Source organism: Loxodonta africana, chromosome 9, assembly GCF_030014295.1.
Source record: "Loxodonta africana isolate mLoxAfr1 chromosome 9, mLoxAfr1.hap2, whole genome shotgun sequence".
Classification (NCBI taxonomy): domain Eukaryota; kingdom Metazoa; phylum Chordata; class Mammalia; order Proboscidea; family Elephantidae; genus Loxodonta; species Loxodonta africana.
In genome coordinates this window covers 71744622-71760881 of record NC_087350.1, presented here as the reverse complement: position 1 = coordinate 71760881, position 16260 = coordinate 71744622, and the positions used below count along the sequence as shown (strand labels likewise).

At 42.0% G+C, this 16260-nt stretch overlaps 1 protein-coding gene across 3 annotated transcripts in view; it reads left to right on the top strand.

The window, feature by feature from the left end:
• The first annotated feature begins 710 nt into the window (after window positions 1–710).
• SLC44A1 (solute carrier family 44 member 1) overlaps window positions 711–16260 on the top strand; it is a 180665-nt gene continuing 165115 nt past the window's right edge. For all 3 annotated transcript variants that reach the window (XM_010587786.3, XM_010587785.2, XM_010587784.3), the window contains exon 1: window positions 711–795. In XM_010587786.3, coding sequence (XP_010586088.1) covers window positions 763–795 — 33 coding nt within the window. In that variant the 5' untranslated portion in view covers window positions 711–762. The remainder of the gene's footprint in view (window positions 796–16260) is intronic.

The following is a 16260-nucleotide window of genomic DNA, read 5'->3' as shown; positions in this document are numbered from 1 at the left end:
GATGCTTGTTTCTCCTCGTCTTCTATCGCCTGTTCCTGGAGGTTTACTGTGTACATTTTCTTCCTAAAAAACAGTCGTCAAGGAAGAAAGGAGCAATAGGGCTCGTCGGGTTGGTGCCCAGGTTGGGAGGGTTCCCCAGCCCGCGAGCCCCAGTCCGGAAGCAGCACGGCCCCTTTTCGGCAGCGAGCCTGCCCATCCCTCGGGCGTCCCAGCTCCAGACGCCCTCTCGCCCCGAGGCAGCGCTCTGCCTCGGTGCCACACAGAAATGGGCCCGGTGACTCCCAGGCGCCGCCGCGCGCCGAATGGCCCGGCCTCGCTCTCGCCACCGCCTAGCTGGCCGCGCGGCGCGGCCGGGGGCGGGGAGTCTGATGGGAGACGCGCGCGGCGCGGAGGCGGCTGTGCCCCGGGAGAGCGAGCGGGAGAGGGACGGGGCGCGGGAGGGAGGCGGGGGGCGGTGCAGGGGGCGGTGCTGCCGTCGCCGTGCCCGCCCCTTTCCGCTGGGGAGCAGCTGCAGCAGCAGGAGCGGAGCCGGAGCCGGAGCCGCGCAGCCGCCGCCGCCGCCGCCGCCGCTGGGGGATGTGGCCGGCGCCCGCCCCGACCCGCGCCGCCTCCTGAGTCCCCGCCGCCGCCCGAGTCGCTGCCGCCGCCGAGCCGTGCCGGGCCAGGCCGCGCCCTCCCCGGGCGCCCGCCGGCTCGCATGCCGAGGGGCTCCGGGGCGTAGCTGCGCGCCCGGCGCCGCCTCCGGGCTCCTCCGGCCCCGCCATGGGCTGCTGCAGCTCCGCCTCCGCCGCGCAGGTGAGGGGCCCCCACCTCCCGGCCGCCCTCCTGGATGTCTATCCAGCTTCGCGCCGCAGGCGCCCACCGCCCCGCAGCCCGTCGCTGTCCCTGGTCCTCCCTTCAGCCCACCGTGCGCTGCAAGGGCTCCCGCCCCCGCCTCCCCTCCCCTGCGTCGGGCAGATACCCCCGCGCTGGCTCCCTCTGCAGCGGACCTGCGGGCGCCTCTCCTTGGCCCCCTGTGTACCCTTGGCTCTCCCCGCGCCCCTTCTGGACTTGGCCCCCTCCTCCCAGTCACACCTGAGCGGCCCGTCCCGCCCGCCCGCTGGCAGGTAGAGGCAACACAGGCGCCTCCTCTCAGCCCCAGGTGGCACCTCTTCCCTCGTCCTCCGGGCCTTGCTCTTCACCTCCCATCTCCCTGGAGTCTGCCCCCGACTATTTTCTGTGCTCCTAGGAGGTATACCCTCAGCATGGGTTCTTCACCTTCCTCCCACCTTATTCCAGTTTCTGCTCCATTGAATATTCTACTGCCCGTCGCCCCAGTCCTGGTTGAAATGTTGAAGCGGGTTTCGGAGCCCTTCTACGGCTCTCTGCCCAGATCCCACCCGCTGGCCTCTCACCCCATCCCCCCCTTTGTGCCTCAGCCCCAGGCATCGCGGCCTCATCACACCCGGAGGCCCCTGCAGGAGCGCCAGGAATGTGCTAGGAAGGAGATTGGGCACCTGGTGGGTGACGGGAGCGTTACGGAAACTCCCTCTTTGTTGCCGGTGTAACAGGAGGCAGAGGTGCCGAATTTAGTTTTTCTGTGGGCTCTGGCTGAATGTTGTCGCTGAGGGCTGAGATGCAGAGCTTTCTCCCAGCTTCCACCCTGCCCCCATCCAAATTTCTCTAACCTCCCTCTCTCTTTCCCATCTGAGCCCTTAACCTGGATGGAAATGTTCAGACAACTGTATATGGATCAAATGTAATAGAACTTGACAGCTGGCCACTAATAACTGAGAGGACCTGTTTGTAAATTACCTAATTTAGTGGATTAGTGAGTGTGTTTACAAATACAATAAAAAACAATCAGGAATACTGCATCAAACTGTTTGGTGGTGGTGTATGAAAAATAGGCTCTGACAACGCCTGGCATGTAATCTCATCGTCTCTTTAGTGTAGAATTTAACTGTAGTCTGATTTGTTTGTTTGGGGGCGGGTGTTGGGAGGGTGGAGAGAAAAGGGTTCTTGTTTTTAGAAATGCTGGTTGGGTCTTGGTGAAGAAAAATGCTAGTTTGGAAAAAAAAATTCCTCCAGAGATCTAGCATCTGTGATAATGCCAGAAGTGTTTTGCGGCTGCTAAATGACTATATATAACTCAATTTTAAATAACCTGCATACTTGTTCTGAAAATCTAAAATCTGGTAGGGATAAAATGACAAGAACTGCAGACGAATGGAGGACATGTATGTTTCATTAAGTAGCCATCCTATTTGTCCAGTTTTTTTTTTTTTTTTTTTTTTTAGTGTTTCCTCACTGGTGTGCGTTTTTTCCTTTTAGGATTATAGTAGGCTGATTGGGTTAGTTAAACCTTCCTGTTCAGTTAGAATAAGAAAAGGAAAACTATATGTGGTGGCGTTATGAAGAAGGCTCAATTACCAGGGATTTCATGGTAACATATAAAGGTTTAGAAGTACACAATACCTTTCAACTGGTTGGAGATTTTTTTTTGGGTGGGGGGAAGGAAGGAGATCTAGTTGGGTACAATCATCTAATATTTAGTTAAATATAATCTGTACCAAAAAAGGTGCCTTTAACATATTGCCTTTCTTTTAAGAATTCGTTTATATTCTCATTTGGTGATAAAATGCCTCTTAGGAAAATATCGATAGTTTATGGATGGCTTGTTCAGTGCATGAACAATTAAATTCAGGAGGGACGGATGCTGCACCAGAACTCTAATAACATGCAGTGGGTCTTGCATTTGTTTAGCTCCATAGCATACTTTTCAGAATGCTGTCACATGTGTTTTCCTTGCTTTTTCCTCTCCTCAGCCACTGTTGCCTTCATGCCATGTTGTACAGACAAGATGCATGTTATGCACCTTGAGGGGTGCATTTTTTCCTGTGGATTTCTATAACAAATCAGAGCTGTCATATGCCTGAAGTTCAGCTGCAGGGACTTGTAGTGTGCCGTGGAGCATTAAGGAGCAGGTTTTGTGTCAAAGAACTGGTCATTATATATATTTTTTCTTTTCTTTTTTGAGATTTTGGCATCATTTTTATTTACAGGATATTACCAATCTTCTGGCATTTTAAAGCTTTAGTCAGGAGCATCACCAGTTTTAAAATAACATTGTATCTATATGTGTTGTATTGAAACTGAATGGGGATGCAAATCCAAAACCTTCCAGAGGTGAAACTCCGCATTACTTCCACCGTCTCTTAGAGGCCTTGCTGGTACTTTCAGGCAGAGTACGTTTGTTTCATCCCTGCTACTGGGTTGTAAGCTTCTCATAGGAACTACTTTTGTTTTGTTCATCTTTGTATCCACTACACTGCCTTACTGTATCTTGTACATAATAGTTGCTCAGCAATCTTCACTGAATGGAATATGTACACACAAATTTGAACATCCAGTAGCTAGTGACATTGAATATGAACTCAGCCCTGACCCACGTGCTACTGTGTCACCTCCAGTGGCTGGTGGGCTGATTTCACCAAGCTATCCTCTTCCAGGAGCCCTGATGACACAGTGGTTAAGAGCTCGACTTAACCACTGTGCCACTGGCTTGTGGCAGATGGAATCCACTAGCCACTCCTTGGAAACCCCGTGGATAGCCCTGGGTTTGGTTTTTTGTTATAGGGTCACTATGAGTCTGAATCAACTCAACAGCAGTGGGTATCCTTTTCTAACCTCAGACTTGAACTGTATAACTTAAAATATACCTGCCTTTCCCACATTCCTTCCTGTATCCTGCCAATGATGCTGTCATTTTACAAAATTGAATAGGTTATTCCTTTTCTCCTGATATCCTGCTCTCAATGCTTGTATTTTAGTTGGAACAGTGACTATAACAACTTAAAAGAGCTTGTCTTGAAACTCTGATGATAACCTGCACAGCACATCAAAATAACGTGCTTTGAGGTAACCTGCCGTTCAGCTTAGTTTTCCTCTGAGGAACCCTAAGCAACTTTAAAGCCCTGGGAGGTTTTATCCATGTAAATATAGTATGCTTCCTCTTTGTAGTAGGGATTCACTTTTGAAATATAATTTATTTTTCCCTGAAGTGTCTTGCTGTGTTGTAGACTCTCAGAAAAGAGTTTTTGATTTTCCAAACAATTTCTTCTGTTGTAATCTGCCCTGGTATTATTTTCATTTTCTTGGCAGTGTCTAGGTGTCATCATTTTTCATTAAAATAATTATTCTGTTTTAGCATTTAGATCAAAGAAAAGTATCACAATCTGTCCTAACTTGTATTTCAAGGAATAATTACTAGCAAAATAATTTGTGCTGTATCAGGCATGTATAGCATCTATAGAATTTTAGAGTTTCTAATGAGTCAGCGTAGTGGTTAAGTGCTACAGCTCCTGACTGAAAGGTCAGCAGTTCGAATCCACTACGTGCTCCTTGGAAACTCTGTGGGGCAGTTCTACTGTGACCTGTAGGGTCGCTATGAGTTGGAATCGACTCGAAGGCAGTGGGTTTGGTTTTGGTTTGAGTCAGAGTTCTTATAGAACTTTTAATTATGTGTTGTTTCTTTAATTAGTGATCACTCCAAGTAGTCAGTTGCTCAAAAGAAGCCAACAAATGATAGCCTTTGCCAATATATCTTTTTAATACTTTATTTTGTTCCAGTTGTTGAGAATATACACAGCAGAACATACACCACTTAAGCAATTTCTACGTGTACAATTCAGTGACATTGATTACATTCTTTGAGTTGTGCAACCATTTTCACCCTTAAAAATCTTTTTGAAAGGAACATAAAAGTGAGACAGTCTTGGATTTCTTTTTACAATGCTGATCCTTCCTACGATTCTTAAAATTTATTCCTTTCTGTGCATAATACGTTCGTTCTGTTATAAACTGACATAATTTCTATTCTTGTAATGTTAAACTTCAAAGTTCACTTGTAAATCTTCGAATTTATTAAATGTTCTTTCCCATTGACAAGCCAGTTTGAATGAAGGAGGCTTTTGAAAGATTACTTAGCAAATTGCCATAAGTCTTTGTCCTTAATGGCTAGATCATTATTTCTCACAGCAGTGCATTGGAGGCCAGGAGATTTTGTGAGTGCTCTGAAGCTGTGTGTCCTTCAGTTCTAACCTTAGAAATTGCGAGAGGGGTGGAGGAGAATCTTTCTGGTTGAACAAACAGCCTCTTGATGCCTGACTTTAGGAGAAATGTGCATGTCTATTGACTTATCCCGAGGTCTTCAGTTTGAGAGCTATGTATTTAACTGTTCTGTTTAACTCGCATATCTTGTCTTCAGAGTGATGAAAAAAAAATTTAGTCGACATTTGAGTGTGTTAATTGTGCCGTAACAGAATTTTAGTAATACTGTAGTCTGTGTCTGCTTCGTGGAATTTGAAATCAGATGGTAAAAATGGAATTTGAACAGTGTAGTGGAAGCTATCAATAGAGACTAAGTTGTTCCATTGAAATATGACCTGCAAAGTAGACTTATTTTAAATGGAACAAGAAAGAAGTCATAGCATGAAGATAGTGATTTTTTTCCCTTTCTGTGGAGTGTGCTGTCACAAAGAAGATCTGCTTTTCAAAATATTGTAAATCAAAAGTTAATGTTAAAATTGACCAGAAGGTAATGTAGAAATGGTAATAATTTTTCTATAACTATTTTTTTTACAGCCATTTTCAAAACTTAAACCCTGTAATAACTCTGAAGTTGCTGAGACAGTTGATTTTACTTCTATTTTACAGTTGAGGAAATTGAGATTTGGAGGTTAGGAGACTTTACTCACAGAGCTACTAAGCGGTAGACCTAAACTTGAGCGCCAGCCAGGTCTTCTGAATCTGAGTCCTGTGCTTCTCTTTCTATGTCCATACCCATGGTTCCCAAATCTTAAATTGCAGCTCACTTTTTATCTTTAGGAAAGATTTAGTCCAATTTTGAACTAAAGAATTCCCAAGTTAAATTCCTGCTACCATTTTGAACTTCCTACAGTTACCAACTGGGGGAAAATATAGTATAATATTGCAAAACTAGCCCAAATCTGTTCCCAGGCTTAACAGGTACAATTTTTTTTTTTTTTAAAGTAATTTATTTTTTGTTGTTGTTGAGAATATACACAGCAGAACATACACCAATACATCAGTTTCTGCAGGTACAATTCAGTGACATTGACTACATTCTTTGAGTTGTGCAACCATTCTCACCCCCCTTTTCTGAATCGTTCCTCCCCATTAATATAATCTAGAAACCCTGATGGCGTAGTGGTTAAGTGCTATGGGTGCTAACCAAAAGGTCAGCAGTTCAAATCCACCAGGCACTCCTTGGAAACTCTATGGGGGCAGTTCTACTCTGTTCTATAGGGTCACTATAGGGTCGCTATGAGTCAGAATCGACTCGATGGCAGCAGGTTTGGTTTTATTAATATAGTCTTGCTTAACAGGTACTATTCAATATGTTAGCAGCTCTATCATTTAAAAATGTTGGCTTGGGAAGATAATTATTTAAAAATATATTCTACTGCTGATAATTGGTTAATAGCAGTTTTTCTATGCGTCAGCTACCCCAGCTACCAAAAAGTTATTGAACATTGCAGCTTGTAACTTTGGCTCAGGGTTTTTTGGACTCTAGGGAATATTAGAGATAAACTAGTTACTTTTCTGCTGAGCAAACTAGAATGAATGAAATATGAAATGGTCTGAGGTCAGAGAGATACATTATGAGGTAGCTAGGACTAGAAACCTAGTATCTTAATCTCTTGTTCTTTTCTATAATACTGCTAATTGTTAACGTCTGCCTTAGTTACCTAATGTTGCTATAACAGAAGTACCACAAGTGGTTTTAACACAGAGAAATTCTCTCATAGTCTAGGAGTCTAGAAGTCCGAATTCAGAGTGCCAGCTCCAGGGGAAGGCTATCTCTCTGTGTCAGCTCTGGGGAAAGGTCCTTGTCATCAATCTTCCCTGGTCGAGAAGCTTCTCAGTGCAGGGACCCCGGGTCCAAAAGACATTGTATTCTTCTGGCACTGCTTTCTTGGTGGTATGAGGTCCTTCTCTTCTGTGCTCCCTCCTCTCTTTTATATCTCAAAAGAGATTGACTCAAGACACAACCTAATCTTATAGATTGAGTCCTGCCTCATTAACATAACTGCTTCTAATCCTGCCTCATTAACATCACAGAGGTAGCATCTACAACACGTAGGAAAATCACATCAGATCACAAAATGATGGCCAGTCACACAGTACTGGGAATCATGGCCTAGCCAAGTTGATACACATTTTGGGGGGACACAGTTCAGTCCATGACAATGTTCTGGGTCTTTTTATCTTCCCAACATTGGTTGCATATTGAGATCACTTGGAGAACTCTAAAAAAATACCAATGCCTGGGTCCCATTCCCAGAGTTTCTGATTTAATTGTTCCGGGGGTATAGCCTGGGAACTGGGATTCTTTAAAGTCACCCCAGTGATTCCCATGTGCTGCCAAGGTTGAGAAGCACAGGACTGTACCCTTTTCCTAGGTAATTTTATCTCCTCCTGGTTTCAGGTACAGTCTGAAAATTCCCAAACTGAATTACTGAATTGAAAGAAACCTTGTCATGGCCTCTGATCCTTATTACATCTAACTGATTACTTAGCACCTCCACTAGAATATCTTATAGGCAACTCAATACAAAAAAGTTTGAAACATGCAACTCAAACTCAGCATGTTTAAAATTGAACTCAAAATTTGTACACATAGACATCATTTTCTATGTATCCTGGCTCACTAAATGATACTAATAATCTTCTGGTTGTGGAAGTTGAAAGCCTGAGTCAAGTAGGGGACGTGCCTTTCACTCTTCTTATCTCCAGTCACCACATTTTGCCTCTTTTACACCCTAAACTATCCAGTGCTAGCACCCTAGTCCAAGCATCTGCCATCTGGCCAGAACCCTTGGATACAGATCTCCCTATAGTCACGCATGCTCCCTTCTAATCTTGCTCCATACTGCAGTCTTAGTGATCTTTGAGAATTCCAAAGCTGATTGTGCCCCTCTCTTACTTAAAACCCTTTAATGGACAAAGACCAAAATCCCTGACCTTAGCCAAAAGACCCTTGGTGGGCTAATCCCTCTCTCTCTATCCTTACCTCGAACGACGCTTCTTCTTACTCTTTCTACTCCAGCCTCACTGGTCTTTCAAATTCTTCAGCTGGTCATATTCCTTCTTTTAGGGATTTTGTACATTCTGTTTGCTTGCCAGAAGGCTCTGTTCAGATTCTCCTTGGCCTTTGGCTGGCTACTACTCATCGTTTAAGTTTCAGCCTGATCTTTAGAGCAGGCCACATCTTCTTAAACTTGTATTGCCTTTTGTGTTTTCCCTTTGAGCACTTAAAGCAATAAATAATTATACAAATAATATTAATGTCTAGCCTGGGAGTTGGCAGACTACGACCCGTGGACCATTCCTGGTCCGCTGACTGTTTTTGTATGACCTGCAAGCTAAGAATGGTTTTTATATCTTTAAAAGGTTAAAAAAATAAAAAGAATATTATTTCATGAAACATGAAAACTATATGAAATTCAGACTTCAGTGTCCATGCCTAAAATTTTTTTTTGGAACACAGCCATGCTCATTTGTTTACATATTGTCTATAGCTGCTTTTGTGCTCTAGTGGCAGAGTTGAGTAGTTGTGACAGAAACCTTATGGCTTGTGAACATAAATATTTACTATGGTCGTCTACAAAAAAACATCTACCAACCCCATGTCTGATTTGTTCATTGCTGTTATTCTCTGTGCTTAGCTTGTACCTGGTACACGTTAGGTGTCCATGAAATATTTGAATGCGTTAACAAGTGTTCTTTTTCCTTCTGTGGATGGATGCTACTTCAGCAACTCTGATGTTTTAAAATTCAGTACAAAAAAATTTTTTTTAAAGGACAAATATTTTAGAAGAAGATTCTCAACAGAATTTTCAGCAGCACTCTTAAGTAGCTTGTCTATTACAGGTATACATCTTCATGTGTACAGGGAGTGTACCTATAAAGGTGGAAGTTACTGGGACAGGGTAGATGGGAAAAGACTGGTCCATTTCAGTGATGGCCCAGTTTGGATTTACAGTTCTGATGTTTTTAGAGCAGGCACAAATGGATGGGATTTTATGTGTACAGTTATAAATAAAAAGTGTTTGAGCTGGTGAAAAACTTCAGTCATTAAAGAATTAGGCATTGTTATCTCTACAGTGGGAATTTCCTCTGTAAAGGTGGTTGAAGTTTTTGGCACAGTAATGTTACTTTCCTTTTAGTACTTTTGTTTTCTCATTTATTTGAAATGTGGTATAACATAATGTTCCAATTTTGAATTTATGCATTATATCAAATTCAGGAGTTTTTTTAAAAGGTGATTTTAAGCTATTTGCATTTTCAGTATGATATCAGTCCTTCCTCCCCCTTGGCGAACGCCTCTCTAATTTTGTATCAGTTGTATAATAAGGTTTACTTAACAAACATTTGGTTGAATTACTGTTGGAATTTGTGTGAGTGAAAGTAATATTAATTATTACTCTTTTTAGCTGTTTTCTGCATCCTGTAACCACATATTTAGATATTCATTTAATAAGGAAATTATGAAAAGCTATTTTTATTCTCATTTTTCAGTTGTCAGGTACGCTGAAAATTGTTAAACATAAATGTTTGTTTTCTGGATACGTTTGTATAATGTCAAAGAAAACAGTAAGATGGGGAAAAATGAAAATAAATGGTTACTTCAAGATGCTTAAGAAATAGTGAACATATTAGATTATTTTTGTAGCATTGTGTTAATATGATGATAATCTTGTAAGACTTTTCATTATGAATCACTTAGGATGTTTCAGCTATGAGAAATAACCTTAAATCTAAATATCTAAAACATTGAGGACAAGTTATTATTTCACGTAAGTTGAGAGGTGGGGTGGCTTTTGGGTTGATTAGTTCAGTGGCTTGAGGATGTCAGCAAGGACCTAAGTTCTTTCCATGTTTCTTTTTTGTCATTTTTAAGGAAGGAAGCTTTTCCTCATTTAGCTCCCCTCATCATCCCAAGATCATGAAACCCTGGTGGCGTAGTGGTTAAGAGTTTGGCTGCTAACCAAAATATTGGCAGCTTGAATCAAGCAGGCGCTCCTTGGAAACCCTATGTGGCAGCCGTTCTTCTCTGTCCTGTAGGGTCTGTATAAGTTGGAATCAACTCGAGAGCAATGGGTATTTTTTTTTATGCTCCCAAGATGGATGTGACTCTTCTGACCGTCGTTTGCTGACCTGACGATCTGCAGTGGTTTCTCTTTAATAGGAGTTTGGAAGGGCTGCATACTCTTTTAAACTATCGCTAGGAAGGTGAAGACAAAGGACCCTGTAACTGTGGTAGACTAACCAGAATTTCCCTGTGTCAAGTAGGGGTGGGTTGGATTGACATGGGAACAAAATCTGGACTGTCAGGAAGACAGAAGGCGGGGAATGATGGCTGTGTAGGCAGGCAGTGTGTCAGCTACTTGGTTCGATCATTTTCTTCTGCCTGTAAAATCGTACTTCTGTATTGTTTCCCTAACATTTAAGGTGTTGTGACATACCATCGAGTTGGCATTCTAACTCATAGGGACCCTATGTACAATGGAACGAAACTCTGCCTGGTCTCCCACCATCCTCACATCCTGCTGTGTTTGAGCCCATTGTTTCAGCCACTGTGTCAGTCTGTCTTGTTGAGGATCCTCTTCTTTTTCACTGACCCTATACTTTACCAAGCATGATGTCCTTTTCCAGGGACTGGCCCCTCCTGATAATGTGTCCAAAATATGTGAGATGAAGTCTCGACATCCTTGCTTCTAAGGAGTATTCTGGCTGTACTTCTTCCAAGACGGATTTGTTTGTTCTTTTAGCAGTCCATGATACATTCGATATTCTTCATCAACACCGTAATTCAAAGGAATCAATTCTTCTTCAGTCTTCCTTATTCATTATCCAGCTTTCACATGCATATGAGACAATTGAAAATATCATGGCGTGGGTTAGGTGCACCTTTGTCCTCAAAGTGACATCTTTGTTTTTATTTGTACCTTTCATTTTGCTTTGTTGTTGTTAGCTGCCGTCGAGTCGGTTCCGACTCATAGCGACCCTGTGCACAACAGAACAAAACACTGCCTGGTCCTGAGCCATCCTTACAGTCGTTGTTATGCTTGAGCTCATTGTTGCAGCCACTGCATCAATCCACCTCGTTGAGGGTCTTTCTCTTTTCCTCTGACCCTGTACTTGGCCAAGCATGATGTCCTTCTCCAGAAACTGATCCCTCCTGACAACATGTCCAAAGTATGTAAGATGCAGTCTCACCATCCTTGCCTCTAAGGAACATCCTGGCTGTTCTGAGACAGATTTGTTCGTTCTTTTGGCAGTCCATGGTATATTCAATATTCTTCACCAACACCACAATTCAAAGGCATCAATTCCTCTTCGGTCTTCCTTATTCATTGTCCAGCTTTCAAATGCATATGATGCAATTGAAAATACCATGGCTTAGGTCAGGCCCACCTTAGTCTTCAAGGTGACATCTTTGCCCTTCAACACTTAAAAGAGGTCCTTTGCAGCAGATTTGCCCAATGCAATGCGTCTTTTGATTTCCTGACTTCTGCTTCCATGGCTGTTGATTGTGGATCCAAGTGAAATGAAATCCTTGACAACTTCAGTCTTTTCTCTGTTTATCATGATGTTGCTCATTGGTCCAGTTGTGAGGATTTTTGTTTTCTTTATGTTGAGGTGCAATCCATACTGAAGGCTGTGGTCTTTGATCTTCATTAGTAAGTGCTTCAAGTCCTCTTCACTTTCAGCAAGCAAGGTCGTGTCATCTGCATAACGCAAGTTGTTAATGAGTCTTCCTCCAATCCTGATGCCTCATTTTTCTTCATATAGTCCAGCTTCTCGGATTATTGCTCAGCATACAGATTGTATAGGTATGGTGAAAGAATACAACCCTGACACACACCTTTCCTGACTTTAAACCGATCAGTATCCCCCTGTTCTGTCCAAACAACTGCCTCTTGATCTATGTAAAGGTTCCTCATGAGCACAATTAAGTGTTCTGGAATTCCCATTCTTCACAATGTTATCCATAATTTGTTATGATCCACACAGTTGAATGCCTTTGCGTAGTCAATAAAACACAGGTAAACATTTTTCTGGTATTCTCTGCTTTCAGCCAGGATCCATCTGACATCAGCAGTGATATCCCTGGTTCCATGTCCTCTTCTGAAACTGGCCTGAATTTCTGGCAGTTCCTGGTGGTGTAGTGGTTAAGCACTACTGCTGCTAACCAAAGGGTGAGCGGTTTGAATCCGCCAGGCACTCCTTGGAAACTCTATGGGGCAATTCTACTCTGTCCTATAGGGTCGCTATGAGTCGGAATCGAACTCGATGGCATGGGGTTTGATTTTCTGGTATTTTGGTTCCCTGTCAATATACTGCTGCAGCCGTTTTTGAATGGTCTTCAGCAAAATTTTGCTTGCGTGCGATGTTAATGATATTGTTCTATAGTTTCCACATTCGGTTGGATCACGTTTCTTGGGAATAGGCATAAATATGGATCTCTTCCAGTCAGTTGGCCAGAAAGCTGTCTTCCATATTTCTTGGCATAGACGAGTGAGCACCTCCCGCACTGCATCCATTTGTTGGTATGTCTCAATTGATATTCCATCAATTCCTGGAGCCCTGTTTTTCGCCAGTGCCTTCAGAGCAGCTTGGACTTCTTCCTTCAGTACCGTCGGTTCCTGATCATATGCCACCTCTTGAAATGGTTGAATATTGACTAATTCTTTTTGGTATAATGACTCTGTACTCTTTTGATGCTTCCTGTGTCATTTAATATTTTCCCCATAGAATCGTTCACTATTGCAACTCAAGGCTTGAATTTTTTCTTCAGTCCTTTCAGCTTGAGAAACGCCGAGTGTGTTCTTCCCTTTTGGTTTTCCATCTCCATCTCTTTGCACATGTCATTATAATACTTTGTCTCCATGAGCCACCCTTTGAAATCTTCTGTTCAGTTCTTTTACTTCATAAATTCTTGCTTTTGCTTTAACTGCTTGACGTTCGAGAGTGAGTTTCAGAGCCTCCTCTGACATCCATCTTGCTCTTTTCTTTCTTTCCTGTCTTTTCAATGACCTCTTGCTTTCTTCTTGTATGATGTCCTTGATGTCATTGCACAACCTGTCTGATCTTCGGTCACTAGTGTTCAATGCATCAAATCTGTTCTTCATATGGTCTCTAAATTCAGGTGGAATATACTCAAGGTCATATTTTGGCTCTCGTGGACTTGCTCTGATTTTCTTCAGTTTCAGCTTGAACTTGCATGTGAGCAATTGATGGTCTGTTCCACAGTCAGCCCCTGGCCTTGTTCTGACTGATGATATTGAGCTTTTCCATTGTCTCTTTCCACAGATGTAGTCAATTTGATTTCTGTGTATTCCATCTGGCGAGGTCCATGTATATAGTTGCCGTTTATGTTGGTGAAAGAAGGTATTTACAATGAGGAAGTTGTTGGTCTTGCAAAATTCTATCATTCGATCTCCGGCATTGTTTCTATCACCAAGGCCATATTTTCCAACTACTGATCCTTCTTCTTTGTTTCCAACTTTCGCATAACAATTGCCAGTAATTATCAATGCATCTTGATTGCATATTCGATCAATTTCAGACTGCAGCAGCTGATAAAAATCTTCTGTTTCTTCATCTTTGACCTTAGTGGTTGGTATGTCTATTCGAATAATAGTCATATTAACTGGTCTTCCTTGTAGGCATATGGATATTATTCTATCACTGACAGTGTTGTACTTCAGGATAGACCTTGAAACATTCTTTTTGACGATGAATGCAAAACCATTCCTCTTCAAGTTGTCATTCCCAGCATAGTAGACTACAATTCATAGTAGACTACAATTCAAAATGGCCAATACCAGTCCATTTCAGCTCACTGATGCCTAGGATATGGATGTTTATGCATTCCATTTCATTTTTGATGATTTCCAATTTTCTTAGATTTATACTTTGTACATTCCAGGTTCTGATTATTAATGGATGTCTGCACCTGTTTCTTATTTTGAGTGGCGCCACATCAGCAAATGAAGGTCCTGAAAGCTTTACTCCATCCATGTCATTAAGGTCGACCGTACTTTGAGGAGGCAGCTCTTTCCCAGTCATCTTTTAAGTGCCTTCGAACCTAGGGGGCTCATCTTCCAACACTATATCAGACAATGTTCCGCTGCAATTCATAAGGTTTTCACTGGCTAATGCTTTTCAGAAGTAAACTGCCTGGTCCTTCTTCCTAGTCTTTCTTGGCCTGGAAGCTCAGCTGAAACCTGTCCTCCATGGGTGACCCTGCTGATGTCTGAATACCAGTGGCATAGCTTCCAGCATCACAGCAACACACAAGCCCCCACAGTATGACAAACTGACAGACATGTGGGGGTCATTTTGCTTAGATCTCCATTATAAAACTTTTCATGGTTCATAGTTGGTAGTCATTCAGTTATCTTGATATTATCCTAGTGATACTGCTCTGACCGCTGCTAAAGCCCATCTTTTTCCTTTACCCACTCCCACTTCCTTTTTTTTTTTTTTTTTTTGAGTCAAGGATAGCTTCAGAAAAAAGAAGAGCACTTGAGGTTTGAATGAATAATGGCTAAGTAACTAGTATTCCCACCGGCAGTGGTCCTTGAGAGAAAGTTGGAGGTTAGTATAACCTCTTCCCTCTTGAGCTCTCAATTTCTTTTTCTACCTTTTCTAACTTCTCACTTTTCTATTTTTGTTTATCTCTCTTTGTCTAACAGGTACTCATTTTTTCTAGAATTTTCTTTTTGCTTCATTTCCTTCGCATCCCCACCTGATGCATTTAAGGAACAATAATATTGAATGAATATACTAAAATAGAGAAAGAGGGCCTGAATTTTCTTTTTTCCATGTTTAATTTTAGTGGGTTTTTTTTTTTTTTAGAAATAATAAAACTGAAGATCCACATCATTATTTAAATATCTTTATGATATAAAGCACTTTTGCAATATAAAAAAATGCATCTCTGCAATATCTGACTAACCTACAGAAAGGGAAATAATAGTAAACTAATGTGTAAATATCTTTAATCCTGTTAGTAATCAAATTAACTCAAAGTACAGAGATACCCTTTTATACCTGTAATTTTGGCAAAAGTTGCTATAATATTTATTGTTCTTATGGTGTGAAAGAAGTATACTTTATTGATTTGCTGAATAAATTAGAATGATCTGCCGGGGACATTGTTTGACAACATACATTGAAAGCCATTTAAAAAAAAAAAAAAAAATTGACATCCTTTATGTAGTAACCTGGAAGTAGAATAGAGCCATATGCAAGGATCTTTCTACTGCAGCATTATTTATATTAGCAAAAGCATTTAATTTTAAACAATATTTTTGATGTAAAACTCTTTTCCTTCATATAAAATTTAATTGAATTTAGTCTATTATATGTGTCTGACTTCCCCACCCCAACTGAACGATCCTCCTTTAATTGTCGAGCGGCCTTCCGCCTTCCTTATAAGAAATCTTTTCTCTATTGCAGCTCTAAAGGGCTATTAGGGTACTGGAGTACTGAACACCATTATGTAGCAGTGGAAGTGTGGGCTCTGTAGCCATACTATCTGGGATTGAATCGCAGCTCTGATACTAGCTGGGCTATTTGGGGCAAATTCTTTAACCTCTGGTGCCCTAGTTTCCCCAGCTTTTAATGGGGACAGTAATACAACCTACTTCATAGGTTTTAGCAAACCCCATGCAACCCAGGGAAAAGTCTCAGAAATAACGATGTTAGTGTAAAATGAATATTCTAGATGTTTTCATATCCACTGGTCCCTCTCCCCGCTCCCACGCCCACCTTACCCCATTAAAAAGTATTCTGTATTAGAGGATATAGAATTTGGGTTTCGGAAAAGGGGCCCTGACTTTCCAAAAATTTAAAATTGGGTCAGGAAGATGAGTGCTAAATGTACAACAAACAGCAATAATAAGAAGAGGCTAAATTTCATGGTGAGGTGTTCAGAGAAGGGGAAGCCCAGGAGGGATGGAATAGTTGGAGATGGTGTTTTCTGAAAATGACCCTTGATCTGGCCTTGGAGGGAGGAATAGAGTGGGAAGATAGACAGATTTTAGCAGAAAGCAGAGAGAAGAGAGGGCATTTCAGGGGAAAGGAGCAAGGGCAAGGAAGCAGACGACAATTTGCTGCATGTACGTGTGGAAAGGAGACCTGATGAGAGTAGAGAGAAGAAATGTTACATGGAGGGAAGAC